Source organism: Pestalotiopsis fici, assembly GCF_000516985.1.
Source record: "Pestalotiopsis fici W106-1 unplaced genomic scaffold PFICI_Scf_5, whole genome shotgun sequence".
NCBI lineage: Eukaryota > Fungi > Ascomycota > Sordariomycetes > Amphisphaeriales > Sporocadaceae > Pestalotiopsis > Pestalotiopsis fici.
In genome coordinates this window covers 2,858,106-2,873,488 of record NW_006917095.1, presented here as the reverse complement: position 1 = coordinate 2,873,488, position 15,383 = coordinate 2,858,106, and the positions used below count along the sequence as shown (strand labels likewise).

General features: G+C 52.7%; 5 protein-coding genes across 5 annotated transcripts; 3 read left to right on the top strand and 2 right to left on the bottom strand.

The window, feature by feature from the left end:
- Window positions 1-850: 850 nt before the first annotated feature.
- On the top strand, window positions 851-2,617 carry PFICI_08174 (uncharacterized protein; the record flags this gene model as incomplete). The annotated part of the gene is made up of 1 exon (XM_007836755.1): window positions 851-2,617. One exon carries the CDS (start codon window positions 851-853, stop codon window positions 2,615-2,617), a length of 1,767 nt encoding a protein of 588 aa, XP_007834946.1.
- A 3,188-nt stretch (window positions 2,618-5,805) lies between these two features.
- PFICI_08173 (uncharacterized protein) lies at window positions 5,806-7,695 on the top strand (the record flags this gene model as incomplete). Its single annotated transcript, XM_007836754.1, has 3 exons — window positions 5,806-6,267; window positions 6,360-6,441; window positions 6,506-7,695. The coding sequence occupies 3 exons, from the start codon at window positions 5,806-5,808 to the stop codon at window positions 7,693-7,695; spliced, it is 1,734 nt and encodes a 577-aa protein (XP_007834945.1).
- A 608-nt stretch (window positions 7,696-8,303) lies between these two features.
- On the top strand, window positions 8,304-9,309 carry PFICI_08172 (uncharacterized protein; the record flags this gene model as incomplete). Its single annotated transcript, XM_007836753.1, has 2 exons — window positions 8,304-9,062; window positions 9,181-9,309. The coding sequence occupies 2 exons, from the start codon at window positions 8,304-8,306 to the stop codon at window positions 9,307-9,309; spliced, it is 888 nt and encodes a 295-aa protein (XP_007834944.1).
- Window positions 9,310-9,976: 667 nt separating this feature from the next.
- On the bottom strand, window positions 9,977-11,767 carry PFICI_08171 (uncharacterized protein; the record flags this gene model as incomplete). Its single annotated transcript, XM_007836752.1, has 1 exon — window positions 9,977-11,767. One exon carries the CDS (start codon window positions 11,765-11,767, stop codon window positions 9,977-9,979), a length of 1,791 nt encoding a protein of 596 aa, XP_007834943.1.
- Window positions 11,768-12,304: 537 nt separating this feature from the next.
- On the bottom strand, window positions 12,305-14,125 carry PFICI_08170 (ATP-dependent RNA helicase mrh-4; the record flags this gene model as incomplete). The annotated part of the gene is made up of 1 exon (XM_007836751.1): window positions 12,305-14,125. The coding sequence occupies one exon, from the start codon at window positions 14,123-14,125 to the stop codon at window positions 12,305-12,307; it is 1,821 nt and encodes a 606-aa protein (XP_007834942.1).
- Window positions 14,126-15,383: the final 1,258 nt, after the last annotated feature.

The window sequence follows — 15,383 nt, the reverse complement described above, 5'->3', positions numbered from 1 at the left end:
AAAAGGCGTCTGTCCTACAATTAGTTGTTGGGGGGATCTGCTCCCTTCTCTTTTGCCCTCCTTGCCCCCAAAACTACCTGCTGTCTGTCCGCCAAATCATTACTGTCAGTTTGCTGCTACTCACCCAGCGCAAGGCCGCCAGATTGAGGGCAGGAAAACGGTGCAGACCAGCGCCACTTTGCGCAGCGCTCAGCAGCACATACATACATACATACATCCATACATACATGCGTATTACAGTAGGACCCAGGTACTTTACATTACCTACGCCTACACTACGTATATTTTTTATTACCGCACGTTCAAGGCGGGCGCCTCTTTTTGGGTCTGTCCTGATTTAGGTCCTGTTCCTCTTCCTCCTCCTCCTCCTCCTCGGTCCCACTCAATTTTTTTTCCCTTGGTAGCCTTTTAGTCCAGTCGGCTGCTCTTGCGCATTGCAGGTGTGAGTGGTGCCCCTCCGCACATCTATCTACCGTACCTACTACCCAGGTATCTATCTATCTACCTACCTATTGATTCTCTGGCGAGCCAACAAGTCCAGTCGTTTGGGAGTCCCATCCTTCGCGACACGGCGGCCTTGCGTCCCTTTATTGAGAGATGCAACGTCTTATCGAGATTTTCTCCCTCGTCGCTGCCATTCTCGCTGGAGAATTGATCTGGTCTCCCCAGAGCTCCGCGTCCTAGAACTCAACAAACAAACACCAAAATCTCCCATACCCCCACCAATAGACGGCGTAACCACTTCAAGCTCAAAACAGCCAGCCAGCCCAGCCAGCCCAGCCCAGTCAGCCAACCAGCCAGTCAGGAAGCGTAGTTTCATCCGTGTCAACTCCCTGCCCGCACCTCCGTTATGGGCGACTGGTCTCGGACGGGGCTGATTGACGAGCCATGCAACTCGACATCTAGTGCCTCTACCAAATCTACCGGCCATACCATGGACGACTCTTCCAACGATGATGGCCTTCGCGTAGAACGTCTCTTGGAGCAACGTAGCCAGCTCACCGATCAGCTTCTCGAGAGCCCGTACGACTTAATGCTGTACTTGGGTCGTGCCGTAGTCTATGCTGACCTGGGCTACCCAGACCTGGCCGCCGGCGATGCTTACAAGGCTCTGCTATTGACCGACGAGGTTAGCGACGAAAGTTTCGAATTTCATGAACAGTCTCTCGAAGCGCTTGAAAAGTATCAGCATGGGCCACTGCCGACCGTGTTGGACCATGGGTTGCTCAGCCAGATGGCAGGTACGGAGGATGTGCAATGCGACGCCAACATGCTGGCTCGCGTAGGCTCTGTTCGTGCTTATCAGATCCTCAGCCTTGGCCTCCTCCTCATCGGCTGCCTTAAGAGCGCTCATACCTTCTGCGAGCGTGGACTTTCTATTGCGCCGGACAACCAGGAGTTGCTCAACGTACGCCACTACATCGTGACCGTCGGGCAGCGTAGACTGCGCCAAACCAACTTTGATCCCAATGATCTGCCAGAATGGGGCATGGTACGACGAGAAGTGTACCCATGGAACGACCACGAGCCGGACCGCTTTTCTGACGAATCGCTCGAATTCCTCAACAGAGAGCTCTCAACTATGGCTCCGAAATGCGCCGTTCAGGTTGCGACCCTACCAGTCTTGCTCGAGGCCGCCAGCGACATGGATAACTACCAGGTCATTCCGACCTGCAAGCAGCTGGGAGTTTTTGCCACGGAGGATATAGCAGCCGGGGAGACCGTGCTTGAGGAATACTCACTAGTCACTGCCAATAATCGCCTGAAAGAATCCGTTTGCGACGCCTGCAGTGAGGAGTTACCGCCACTTGGCAGCGAGTCCACGGCAGTGAACTGCGAGGAATGTTACGATACAGTCTTCTGTAGTCAATTTTGTTACGACAAGGCCCAGGAGCTGTATCATCCCGCTGTCTGTGACAAGGACGTTGACTCGATTGCCAAAGACACAGATGCTCGGAACGCAGACGAGGCACTCCATCTCCTGCTCCTCGCACGCATCCTCGCAATGGCTGCGCACCAAGATATGCACCCTTTGGATGTGAGTCAAATCAAGTACATCTGGGGTGACTTTGTATCCTCGCGGGAGAATGAAATCGATCCGTCGCCAAATGCTGGACCACCACCGCAGTGGACGTTGCCATTCTCGTTCACATACAACATTGAAACTCCGTTTCACATCTTGGAGAAGATGGACATTGACGTGTATGCCACGGTTGCACAGCATGATTTGTGGGTCCTCAACACGCTGTATAGCAAATTTCGCGGAACTGCATCGGCTCGCAAGAATCCACGTGACGGGAGACCCGACGTGGCTGCTGTTCATCCCTTCTGGTGCCTTGCAAATCACGACTGTGACCCTAACGTGACATGGAACTGGGGTGGGCGCATGGTGCTCAAAGCTCGCGAGACTCGTGTTGTCGGCAACAGGCCTGGCGGCATCCGCAAGGGTGAGGAAATCCTTAACCACTACTGTGACGTGACTATACCTGTGCAAGACCGCCGGGAATGGGCTCGTGGTAGTCTAGGCGGATGGTGTATGTGCTCCAGATGTCGTGAGGAAGCGGCAGCAGCATCAACAAGCACAGACACGAATACCAATGGCTGGCAAACCCATTGATGACGAGATGATTATCACTTGAGGTCAGGTTTTTCTTTTTTCATCCACGACGATGAAATGACGGGGAGTCCTGGTTCTTCCGTAATTATACACGTGTTACGGTTGCCGACTCCTTGGGTTTTGATTACCCACACCCCGGCTACGCGGAGGACAGCAACTGGTGGTCTCACAACAGCTATCGAGTATACGGGCAGAATCACGCTTAGCTTTCTTGCTGCAACCGACAGCTCGGACAAAATGCTCCCGGGGGGATGAGATCAGCTTTTGGTGTTATCCAGCCGCTGCAAAAGGCAATAACATGCCTCAACATGGCCGAGTCGAGATATACCACGACCTGTCAGTCGCCGTAGTCTGGGGCTGACGTCTCCGTCGGGCCTCAACTTTCCTTCCGCACACGAACACATTGTTACTTCTTCTTGTCTCCGAGAATTGAGGATATCTACCAAGTAGCAAGCGAAGTCGTACATGAAGGATCCCCCAATCTAAGTCGGAATTATAGCAACGAAAAGTAGCAAAAATACACGTAAAAATTCTGACAGCAATCCCCGCAGTCGGAAGAGACTAAGCAGGCCATGAATATCTCTCAGTTGTGGTAAGTCAAGTGATGTTTGTATGGACTTGACTGCAATAATCAGCAGCAGCTGGTAAGCGTAGTCGGAGCACTTGAAGATTTACTGTCAGAGCCCTCCAGTCACGAGAAGAATGAAAAAAAATGACTAAACTTGGAATACTTTGGCACGGCCAGTACTCGATAAACATCAATTGATAATTGTGGATGATAAGCGATGCCAGGCGCCACTGCAACCGTGTCGCTTAATCTCAGGTAGGGTGTTCTCGAGGTCGAATAGAACGATTACTCACTCAGACGTACCTACCGGGGAGCACCTCAAGTTTCATCGCGGACGACGGCATCACTTAGAAAACAGGTGAAATGTCTTGAGTCGAGTTCGTACCGCTGCGTTACTCCCAGAAATCACAGACGGGTAGCCATGAGCAGAGACTGTAGCGAGCCAGTGGGCCATCGAGACAGCCACTTCTCGTCCTGCCAGTTTATGGTTGTCCTCCGGTCTGGAGGGGGGGAAGGGCAAATGACCACTGTCCTTCAAGCCCCCTTATTTCTCTTGGCCTTTTCTTGTCCCACGGTCAATACCAAGCTCTCCGCTCTGGGCATCCAGTCTCGCGGTCCTGAGGGATTTCTCGGCGCGCCAGTGCCCGCCAAGACCGGGCGTATTTCCTTTCGTCGTCTTGGCTTTTGAGCTTTTATTTTTCGGGTCTTGGGCTCGGCTTATTCAGGCTGCTCTGTGCTCTGTAGGCTTTTTGGGCATCTGGCTGTACCCAAACTCACACATAGGTAGCGATAGGTGAGACCCCTTCTTGGCAAACGCCGCGCTTGGCAGCAGGCTCTCCGGGGCAAAGAGGAAATTGAAAATGGAGAAAAACGGTAGAAGGAGCTGCGGTCGATGAAGATTATGATGTTTCGTGAGTGGCTGTGCGAAAACAACAATCTGTTTTGGATGCTTCTGATCCCAGAGTAATAAACACGGCACCTGAGTACTGCTCGGATCTTGCGGCCATTCGAAAGATTAGCTCAACGCCCGTCGTCCAGGGTCGTCTTCCGCCTGTGACTGCCGTCAACCTCTTGTTCATAATAGTTTGCGTAGAGCTGGAAAGGCAATGAGAGGCGACCTGCGCTCACAATTGCTGACGAGAAACCTGTTAGCAAACAGACTAGAGAGGGCTGTGCACACAGTCTCATAGTGTGCCCAGTGGCCAAACTGTAGATTTCTGGGTTGCACGTGGTGGTCGCACTGCCCATTGCTGGATCGAAACCTTGAGCCATCACTCAGCAATGACGACGCCACGGACTCTGCCGGGACGATTCCAGTGTATTGTATGCTGGACGGATCGCGAGTCAAGTGATTTTTTTGATTCACGCTCTTCAAATTACCCAGCGGAATGGGAAACGTTCTCTCGAAAAGTCGTCCTGGCTTGCTCCGTGTTCCCGTTCACGCAATGCACTTGCCCAGTCATCTCGATCACCGAGAGTTATTAAGCAACCCAAGACCATAAACGTGGGAATCTCAGGTCCGTCTTGGCAACCAAACGGAAACACAATAACAAAAAAGAGTTTTGGCTATCGCGCACGAGGACCGGCTCATGGGCAACGCTTACTAGTAAAGACTTGGCGAGACGATTTCGCCAAGAAGGCAGTAACCCACCTTCTTGAATGAGAGATGCCAAGTAATCCAGCCAAGAAAGTCATATCAAGCGGAAGGATCTTGGCCGTGGCGGAGTCCCACGAGCCAAGAAACCAACGTCGAACGAACCGAGCGTCCCTTGTCTGTCTGACCGGCAGTGAGTGGTCCGTTCTTGTCGTGTGGATTATGGGGTAAAATGAGTTTGGGCAACTTGTTCTCTCGCTGCAGAATGGCCAGACGAGACCACACAACACGCCACGACTCTGCGCGCTTTCTGCAAGAGGGAAAATCAAGCAGCAGTGAAGGCATGGGGAGTTTATGCTTATTCGGTATGCGTCGGGCATGAAATGTGATGTTTAAAAAGCGCGTCGGGATGGGCGTAAGGGGGCAAAAGAGAAGAGGACAAATGCCATGGCTCAATCCAGCAGCAGTAGAGCGAGCGAGCGACTGGAGGGCGCCAAGTCAGAGAGGGAGCAGTGTTCCGAGAGTGGTGGGAAGGGAAAAGCAGCAACGTTTGGCTCGTTCGGCCAAGAACACTTTTTCGGACCCCGCTGCCAAGACTTTTGGTCCACTAGTGCGGTACACTGTTGGCCGCACAAGTGAGGCTGCTGGATCAGGTACCCCATGTATGCCAAGACCGCCAAGACTTCTCTTCTCCGACTTGGCCAATGGCTTGAGCTCATTCGAAGCAATGCCAAGCCCGCGATCAGTCGCGACTCCCCAGATGATGAACCATAATAAGGAGATGGACGCCCGTTCTCGCGCAAACGTCTTTCTTCTCTTCTGTCGATTCACCTTTTTCCAAAATTACAAGCTCAGAGGTGTCGTGAAAGCCGTTGGGGTGATCCACATTGACTTTCTTATCATCCCGGGCATCTCATACAAGGGTTGCATAGCAATTCTTCTTGTTTCCTCTACAAGGTATCTGCAAACTGCTGCTTATACGGGTCGGATCATCTCCAATCGCCGATCCATAACCCGCCGCCAACCATGTCTGCCAACGCTGCCGACAGCAACCCCCCTACCACTTCTGGCGATAGCTCGTCCAGTGGAACCACGCCAGCTCCGTCCACGGCCACCACCGCGACGACGGCGACGACGGCATCAACCCAGACCACTGCGACTACGCCAGCCACGCCATCCACCACTGCCGCTGCCACTGCCGCCACCAGCTCTTCCGCCGATGAGTCGCTCGTCTGCCGCTGGGGCAACTGCAATGAGCGCTTCACTGCCGCCGAGCCGCTCTATGAGCACATTTGCGAGCGCCATGTTGGTCGCAAGAGCACCAACAACCTGAATCTCACCTGTCAATGGAACTCTTGCAGAACCACGACCGTCAAGCGGGATCACATTACTTCCCACATTCGTGTGCATGTTCCTCTCAAGCCGCACAAGTGCGACTTTTGTGGCAAGTCGTTCAAGCGACCTCAGGATCTGAAGAAGCACGTCAAGGTATGTCGAAAAACACTTCCCCCCAACAAAGAAATGCCACGTGCCAATGTGGTTTTTTTTAACTTGTCAAAATGCTAATGCGAAAACCACAGACTCATGCTGACGACTCCGTCCTTGTCCGGTCACCTGACCAGCACGCCGCCATGGGCGGTGGCTACAGGACTCAATCCAAGGGTATGTCCAACACGTCCATGTCATGATTGTTATTGTATCCATCAAGTCTAATTCTTGTCTATAGCACCTTCGAGCTACTATGACCACAATGGCCACATGCGTACAAATGCCGCGCCTTTTGGTCAACCACACCCTGGTGGCCACCCAAGTGGCTACTACCAGCACCAGCCTGCATCCTTTGGCAGTCCCATGTACTACCAGCCTCTGGGCAACCGCGGCGACCACATTGGTTACAGCGCTGCCGCTGCCGAGTTTGACCACCGCAAGCGCACCTTTGATGTTCTCAATGACTTCTTTGGAGATGTCAAACGCCGCGGCTTGGATCCTGCCTCATACCACCAGGTCGGACAGAGGTTGATGCCACTACATGGATTCGCCAACCCTGAGTATTTGCCAGCACCTGCTGTTGCTGTCGGTGGTGGCGGCGGCAACGCTGGTGACCCCTATGCTCAGCACTACAGCCTGCCTCCTATGCCTAGCGTCCGCACCAAGAGCGACTTGATTCAGATTGATCAGATCCTGGAACAAATGCAGAGCACCGTTTATGAAAACTCCAACACGGCCGCTGCCGCAGGTGTCCACCAGGCCGGATCTCACTACGTGCCTCTTGGATACCGACAGAGTCAGGCACCGGCCCACACCAGTGCTGCATCGCAGTCCACTCTACCAGCATATTCGCATGCTCACGATGCGGCATCACCTCTGACTGCCGTATCCTCGACCCACTCGAATGGCACGCCCGCAGTGACGCCGCCCAGCAGTAGCATGTCTTACACTTCTGGTCACTCGCCCAGCGCTTCGTCTTCTGGTCTTAGTCCCATTTCTCGACACAGCTCAACCGCCTCTGCCCTGTATCCTACATTGCCTGCTGTCACTTCTGGTTATCCCGGACAGTCTGCAACCTCGACTCTGGGTCCCACCTTTGATCCCGACCCTCGTCGTCGCTACTCTGGTGGAATGCTGCAACGCGCCAACCCTGCTCAACGGTCGATACCCGAGGATCGCGAGACTACTCCTAAAGCTACAGAGTCGGTTGTCAGCTCCCCTTCTGCAGAGTCTGAATCCAGCGGTGATGACTCTCCATATGAGGCCTGGTTGGAGAATGTTCGCGTAATCGAGTATCTCCGCGAGTACGTCATTGATCGTCTCAAGCGCAGGGATTACGATGCAGACTCTCCTGCTTCATCAGACTCGATGGAAGTGGACTCGCCGCCACGGCAGCCTGCGTACCCTTCGCTTCCTCTGGAAGTTTGAGTGAACATCTAGATTCACCTGGCCTTCAATTCTTGATTGATGTGGACTTTTAGGGATGTTTGGATCGGCGTCTACGGTTTACTTGCGAGTTTTGCTTTTCACGACAACCCATTTCCTCGATCTGAAGGATGCTCATTTTGAACATTTTGTAGTTTTAGTAGTGTCAATTCTATACTGTCACTAAGCGCAAAAAGAAGAATTCCATTAAATGAAACAAAAGTCCCGACTATTGGTTTTGCTTAGTTCATGTTTGAGTGAATCGATGCGTAGGGCTTTGTGATAATCGATATTCATGAAATACCATGAAAATGTTTTACCGTTCAAAAAGACGTCAGACTATAAATTGCAGGTAGAAAAGATCGTATCCTAGCAGTTGAGAAAAGTGGTCCGAATCGGAGACTCACTCTGTACTGCCCCTCCCCCGCCAAGCAAGCTGCAACCCTGCAGGCTCCCAGCTCCAAGCTTCAGGACCTTGTTGAACTGCATCCAACGCGGCGTGTCGCAAGTCCGTTTTGCCGAGCTCGATGCGTTTTACCCAACCCTGCTCCTGTCTTTTCTACCCATAAAACACACAGGTTCCAGCCCAGACAAGCGACGGCAAACAAATCATGACTACGCCCGTGACCCAGACCATGGGCCCGCCGGGCCACATCACGTCGCCCACGGAACCGTACCCGAGCCCAGAAGCCCTGGCCAGGGCGACGACGACACACCGACAAGGCCGCTTCGCCATCAGCACGCGCAAGCTGCCCATTTCCAAGGCGGGGCCGATCGACGCCATGTCGGCGGACCTGGGGATCCCGATCCCGGAAATGATCTTTGGCGACAACCTGGTGCGCGTGGCCCACGACGGGAGCGGCTGGTCCGTGGCGTTTACGGCGCGCGACGCCCTCGACGCCGTCGACAAGACGGGCGACAAGATGCTCCAGGTCTCGTATGCCCGGGACTGGTCGGCCAGCCGCGAGAGGACGAGCGCCGGGATCCAAGAGGTGGTCAAGCCGTTTGATTGGAGCTACAGCACCGAGTACCGGGGGACGGTAGCAGTGGAACAAGAGGGGGCCGCCAACAAGTCCTTTGCGCCGTCGGATCGGCCCATTCCCATTGAGCTGCTCAAGCGCCGGGACCCGATCCTCTTCTTCGACGACGTCATCCTGTACGAGAGCGAAATGGACGACAATGGCATTAGCATCTACAGCGTCAAAGTGCGCGTCCACGAGGAGCGCATGTTGCTGCTAGCCCGCTTGTTTATGCGCCTCGATAACGTCGTGGTGCGTATTAGGGATACCCGCATCTATGTCGATTTCGCCACCGAGGAGGTTATTCGCGAGTACACGGCCAAGGAGGCTGGTTTTGAGGACGTCAAGAGGGTGAGTTGCAAGCTCTTTTGATTTCTACTTTAGTCTCGTTTGCTCTGCTGTTTTTATGATAAGTAGCAGTACTGTGCTTTATGTTTGCTGTGGGGATATATACTGACTCGTACTTTAGAAACTGCTCATGACGGGTCTCCGACCTGATGAGGTGCCCGCTGCCTTGAGAGACGCCAACCAGATTGCCGAGCTGCTCAAAGACAGAATTGTGGATGGATCGCTTGAAAGCGTGAAATTAGGATCATGATGAAATCATGTTGGACCATCAAGAGAATACCAACCCTCAAGACACTTATGATTGAGGTCAGGATCAATCTGTGCGTATCATCGATTGACATTTTGAAGCGGGAAGGCAACTGCAGTCATCCCCATTCGAGCTTGATCAGCACAAGCCATAATGAAGAGGTCGAAATGACCCGCGGTCTGTTCTCGAGACCCAAGATTCCTATATCGCCCAAAGAGGAGGCATGGAGCAGAATAAAGTACTGGAATATGCGAGCGTAGAGACCAGAATTTGAGAAATCTGGGAAAGTATTGCATGGAAAGGCGTTCCGGATCATGTGCGATTTATTTACAGACCCTGGCGTGTACAAATATGACCAGGCGACAAGAACTTGCTTGAGAAACGGGCTCTTTAAGATTGATGGATTCTAGAATTGCTACATTTGGCCAGAATAACCTTAGGTATAGTTCCCATTGAGCAAGAAATATCAGTCAAGATATAAATAGCATACTGCTTCTCCGACGCCTTGGTATCGTCTGGTTTCGTTCCCTTAATTCATGTCAAACAATGATGATGCTAAGCAAGATACTTTGTACACGGCTAGAATAACGTCGTTGAATCCCTTGTAATAAGCCTGCACCTGAGTTGATTCCATATACTCGTTCAGTGTTGCTTTCTCCTTCTCGCACGGCTACCTAGCATCTCTAGGCGAGCTGCTTTGCATCCTCTCTTCAAATTCTAGTTCCCACTTGTCCACCTCGGCAAATTTCTTGGCCGCATTCTTGAGCTCCTCACCAGGACCGGAATCCTCTTGCTCAAAGACATCGTCGTCATCAGGCGCGGCATTGGCAGAATCTCCTTCGCCTTCTCCATCTTCCTGGTTCTCTTTATCTGACAGGCGACCATACGTCCTGGCGGGCTTGCTGGCCACCTTGTCCTTTTTCTGGGCGCGCGCCGTCGTCGTCTGATTTGACGTACCGGCGCGCGCGAGAGGCTTGGCTGGCCGCCTCCTTGTTCTTCTCACGTCGAGGTAAGACAGCTCGTCATCGTCGTTACCGAGACCGGCAGCATCCACCTCTTCATCCGAATCATCACCACCCAGAGGATCGTTCCTGGCGCTTCTTTGACGTCGCCGAGGCAAAAGTCCCGTCAAGTCTGCAGTAGAAATGGGTTTTGATGCCGCCCTCGTCTGCTTGGATTTGGGAGGGGGTGACGGGTCGGCGTAATTCGGCGAGTAGGTCAATGAGGGCGGTGATGACATGTCAGACTCATTGTCGCCTTGTCCCAGGTCGCGAACGGGGGTTCTTCGTTGTGCCGACGGTGCTCGCCTCGAGCGTCCCCTAGCAAGGGATTGGAGCGGTGGCCATACCTCTGCCTCATCTTCGGAGCCACTACTTTCGGGAGGCGCAATGTTTTCGTCCATCAATGGTGTGCTCGCTCGGCGTACTGGAGGGAGCGAAGGTGGAGACGAGAGAGGCTCGTCATCCGACTCGTCCACCATATTGGAGTCGTCTTGTGGAAATGGAGGAGAGCGCTGCCGCTGCTCGTGTGCTTCTGTGGACTTTCTCTTTCTTGATTTGATATTTGAGGAAGGCTCTGCGTCTCCGGATGTGGCCGCCCCGGATCGCCTCTTAGAGCGTCGCAGGGGCGTTGACTCATGCTCTGGGGATAATTCAAGCTCTTCCAATGCCTCTTCGTCATTGTCATTTTCGTCATAGTTATTGTCCGTTTCATTGCCAAGGTCACTTTGTGGCATAGGTCTCTCCGCCCTCGGTTTCTGGGCTGTGCCCAGAATACTGGGTTCTCGCGCACGCCTCTTGAACACACCGATGTTGAATGTGGAGCTGATACCGGGAGTGTTGGGTCCTGCGCGACTACTGGGCCTCACGGGGCCGTCATCTCTGCTCATGAAACTGCCGGCACGCGGTCGGCGCCGGAACTGACTGGCGGAAAAGGTCGACGTGTCCAGGGATCGCGACGCGCTGGCAGGGCCCAAAGTGTCAATGGTCGTGTTGATATCGTCAAACATGCTGTCGTCCAGGTCAAGGCCCGAGACATCGTGCAGTCTAGCAGCAGCGCTGGCGCGACCGTGGGCGGGCGTGGCGGCCACGGCGCGTCGTCCCATTTCCACCTCCAGCGAGCTCTCCGTATCCTCGCCATCCAGTCCGGCCGAGTCCCCTCCTGTTGTTGATGTGGTGGTTATGTCCTCCAGTCGGAGCATGGCAGCATCGCGCTCCATGCGCGCAGCGTCCAATGCGGCAGATTGGCGTGGATTGGAGGTGATTGTCGTTTTTGTTGTAGTAGCAATGCTCGTCCGAGATGCGGTGCGCGCCGATATCCTGCGCGACACCCTCTTCCCATCGTCTTCGCGCTCGGCAGCAACGTCGGTGTCCTTACTATCAGTGTCCTGTGGCGCGGGTGACGGTTCTTTGGAAACGCGGGCTGCCGCGGCGCGTCTGGACGCGACCCGAGTACGCGCCATGATTGAACGGTTGACGTTTGCTTCTTTGAGAAGTGGACGGATGTTACTGGAACTAAAAGAAGACAGAATATACAGACTTGCGACCAGATGCAGGATTTCCTGGAATTGAGCACAGCTGGGGGTGAGGCGTATAATTATGATAGAATTGGTGGGCCGCGATGTTCCATGGTGGAAAGAAAAACATGGGCAAGGGGTCGGGTCCTTTGAACGCGTTACGCGTGTTTTGGGGTATTGGAGCTTATTTGTTGCCCCACTTTCTAGGTAATCAACAGCTTTGTGCCAGCGATGGACCCACATGTGTCAATTAGTCTAGGTACGTATAGTATTAGAATCCTAGAGATGTCTGAATCTGCAATTCGACTTCTTGTGAACGCAAAATGTGGTATCATCTTCGTTTTTGTTTTTTCTTCAAGTTCGTGGAGGAGAGTAGCTAGGAGTCTCCCAGTATCATACAGTATCTAACATGATCGCTTCTGATGAATGGCCCATACCGTTGTCTGTTTTACATATTATACAGTCTCTTCCCCCATACCTTTTTTATATCAACGCCTGTCCCATGTACATGCTCTCCCTTACTTCGGCGACAATATCTCTCCTGTCGTCCTTGCCGACCAGAACCACACCTCTTCCTCTTCTGCCCATGCGACCGGCACGGCCCAGTCGGTGAATAAAATCTATTGTTGTGTGGGGTACATCATACAAGATTACATGTCGCACTGCCAGAGTGTCGATACCTCTCGACGCCAGGTCGGTGGCCACAATGACTTTGGTGTTTGGCAGGGTTCTTCTGCCGGTATTTTTCGGTGCTGCTTCCTCAAGTTTGGCCTTCATCGCGTCAGTTGTGGTAAAAGTGCCAAGCATCTCGGATTGTCGCTGTTCCGAAGTGTCTCGATGCAGGGCAACGGCATCGATGCCCTTGGATACGAGGAATTCGGCAACCTCTTGTGTCTTTTCTCGCTCGTTGACAAAGACCATGATGCGCTTGACGTCAATCTCGCCGGGAATGGATCCTTCGTGGCGGGCGGCATCTTTGCCAATGGACCAGATGGCATCGGCGCAAGCGAGGTTCTTGTTGTTGCGATATGGGTCCTTTGATACGTCGACAACACCCAGCTGTACACGTCGGGGAATGGCGTGGAGGTTGGGAGTAGTGATGCGAACCATGTCCGGGAATTGAGTAGCCATGTAGTTGTCTAGACGCTTTGGAATGGTAGCTGAGCATAGCACCAATTTCTTCACAGAGGGCAGGGCTCGGTCCAAGATGGTAGTCGTGACGGGCGAGAAACTTCGGTCGAATAGTGAGTCCGCCTCATCCACCACAAGGTGGGTGACCCGAGACAAGATGTTAGGATCCGAGTCTGCCATGGATGAAAGCAAGTGAGGAGTGGCCACAACCACGTCACAGCCTCCAGGATTGTACAGACTTCTTTCAATCACAGTAGCCGACTTGTTTGCCGACAGCATGATGGTCTTGAACTTGACGACATGCGACAGGGACTTGGCCACTGCACCAATTTGATCGACGAGCTCTGCGGATGGCACGAGAACAACTACCCTAGGGCGGGCTGCGGTCGGGTGAGGCTCGAATTCTTGAGGCCCAGTGTAATCAGGTTGTTGCATAGCCTCTCTTTGGTTTGCAAAGTATTCGCGGTACTTGGCAATCTCAGGGTCTGCAGCTTCCGCCTCTTTCATGGCGTTGATGCAGGGAACTAGGTAGGCCAAAGTCTTGCCTGAACCCGTCTCGGCGGCCAGCAAGAATTCCTCCCTGCCAGTAGTGTTCTTTGATCTGCGACTCCTGCCAAGCTCCTGGCCAAGTAGCGCCGGTATGGCAAGTCGCTGTACCGGTGTAGGCTTAATGTCGGTCATACCTTTCAGTACTTCGTCTGTTACGGCCGTTTTCACAGACGGCAACAGCTCGAACTGATCGAATGATTCAATGGCGCTCATGTTCTCCTTCATTCGCGTCCTGTGGCCGTATCCGATCGGCGCCAGTGAACTCTGCATCTTCATGGCTTTCGTCCTCCGGTCGTTCTTCTTGCCTCTGTCTTGCCCTCCTCTGGAACCGTATGATGCGCCGGTTGACCCATCTCTACCGCGGAACTCCTTGACATTCATGCCGCCAAATGGGCCTGGTCTACGTTTCGGCTTATCGCTATCGCGCCCTCGGTCGTTGCGCGCGTTGGGCGATCGCGACACATTGTCGGAGAGCACCATGCGGGATGGGCTCGAGGTTCGACCGGGCCTGGAAAAGGCATAGAATCGCTGCGCAGCCCATGGTTGGCGCAGTGCCTGAGCGCTCTGCCGGCCTGCAGTGAACAGGCACAGCGGGCAAGCGCGCGCTGATATCCGTAGCTGCATCTCCGTTTTGAGATCTGTGGCAGCAAAAATATTGGTGTTGGCAAACTGCTCGAAGCAGCGGCGAGATTTTGGATAAAATTTCCAAAAAGTTCGAGCTAGAGTGACGTGCAACTAATATTTTATGCAGAGTTGCACAGTTGTGCACGATTTATTGTGCCCCACCTTTTCCTGGCTGTATGCCATTGTATACCTGCTCCACAGAGAATTTCGTATAACTAAGATAATTATTCCTTATTTTTATCGCAGAATCTTTGGCTCTATTTTGGATTGAGCATGTTCGTGTACGTGAGTAGCAATGACGGCAAAAGACATGTCTGAATACACACACAGAAATGGTAAAAAGAAGAACATACAACACCAGGGATTTCTCAACCGTCGCCGATCTAAGTACTATTCCAGTCGTTCAGGATACACCTACCTATACTCGGCGAAAAGGGAGCCATTGCTACAAAGAGAGCCTATAACACAGCAAAGTGTTGTAGCTTTATTACCACGCTAGACTGTAACTTCCGCCCTCAGGTCCGAATCCTTGCTTTTCATGTAGATTAAGTACTATTATAGATTTGCATGCATCTTTTAATCTTCTTTTTTTTTTCGTTGTAGTAGTTTATGGTTATCAACCAGCTGGCCGTCTCCAGCACAGCCGTTGCGACGTCCAGTTATAGTACCGCCATTGTATTCTGATTGTTCTGGCAGGGTGACGGGTACTACTGTCAAAAGTCCGGGGCTAAAAGACATTCCCACAACAAAGAGTGCCAAAGACCCGATCAACTGCATTCCCATTAGAATTCGTTGCTTTCAGAGCTCGTAATGATTGTGCAGGAGAATACTATTTTGTGTTGGTCTTCTCGAAACGATTTGTGGCTGTGAGAGGTATGCGCTGTGTAGATTATGCCCTTCCTATTCGATCGTGCCGAAATCACAATTTACCTAGGTTGGATACCGACCCGCTGAGAACGCCTAGAGCGTGCAGAAGCTACAAATATCGGTGTGCCTGAACTCGAGTATGCCCATGCTGGGCGAGCAGTGAAAACAATGTTGCAGTCTCTCTGAGATTTGCCATTGATCGGGCTGACCAGGGGGCCTGCAGGCTGGAATCTGCACTGCCCAGAAGTGTCATTAAATCGGGGCATCATCGACACTGTGGATGGGAAATGAATCCGCACGCCAGCCTCGGAAAAAAAAAAAAAAGTTGAGCTTCATAGGCTGAACAAGTGGCATTCTTCTAAAGCGATTCTCTTCACTTGCATACTGTCTA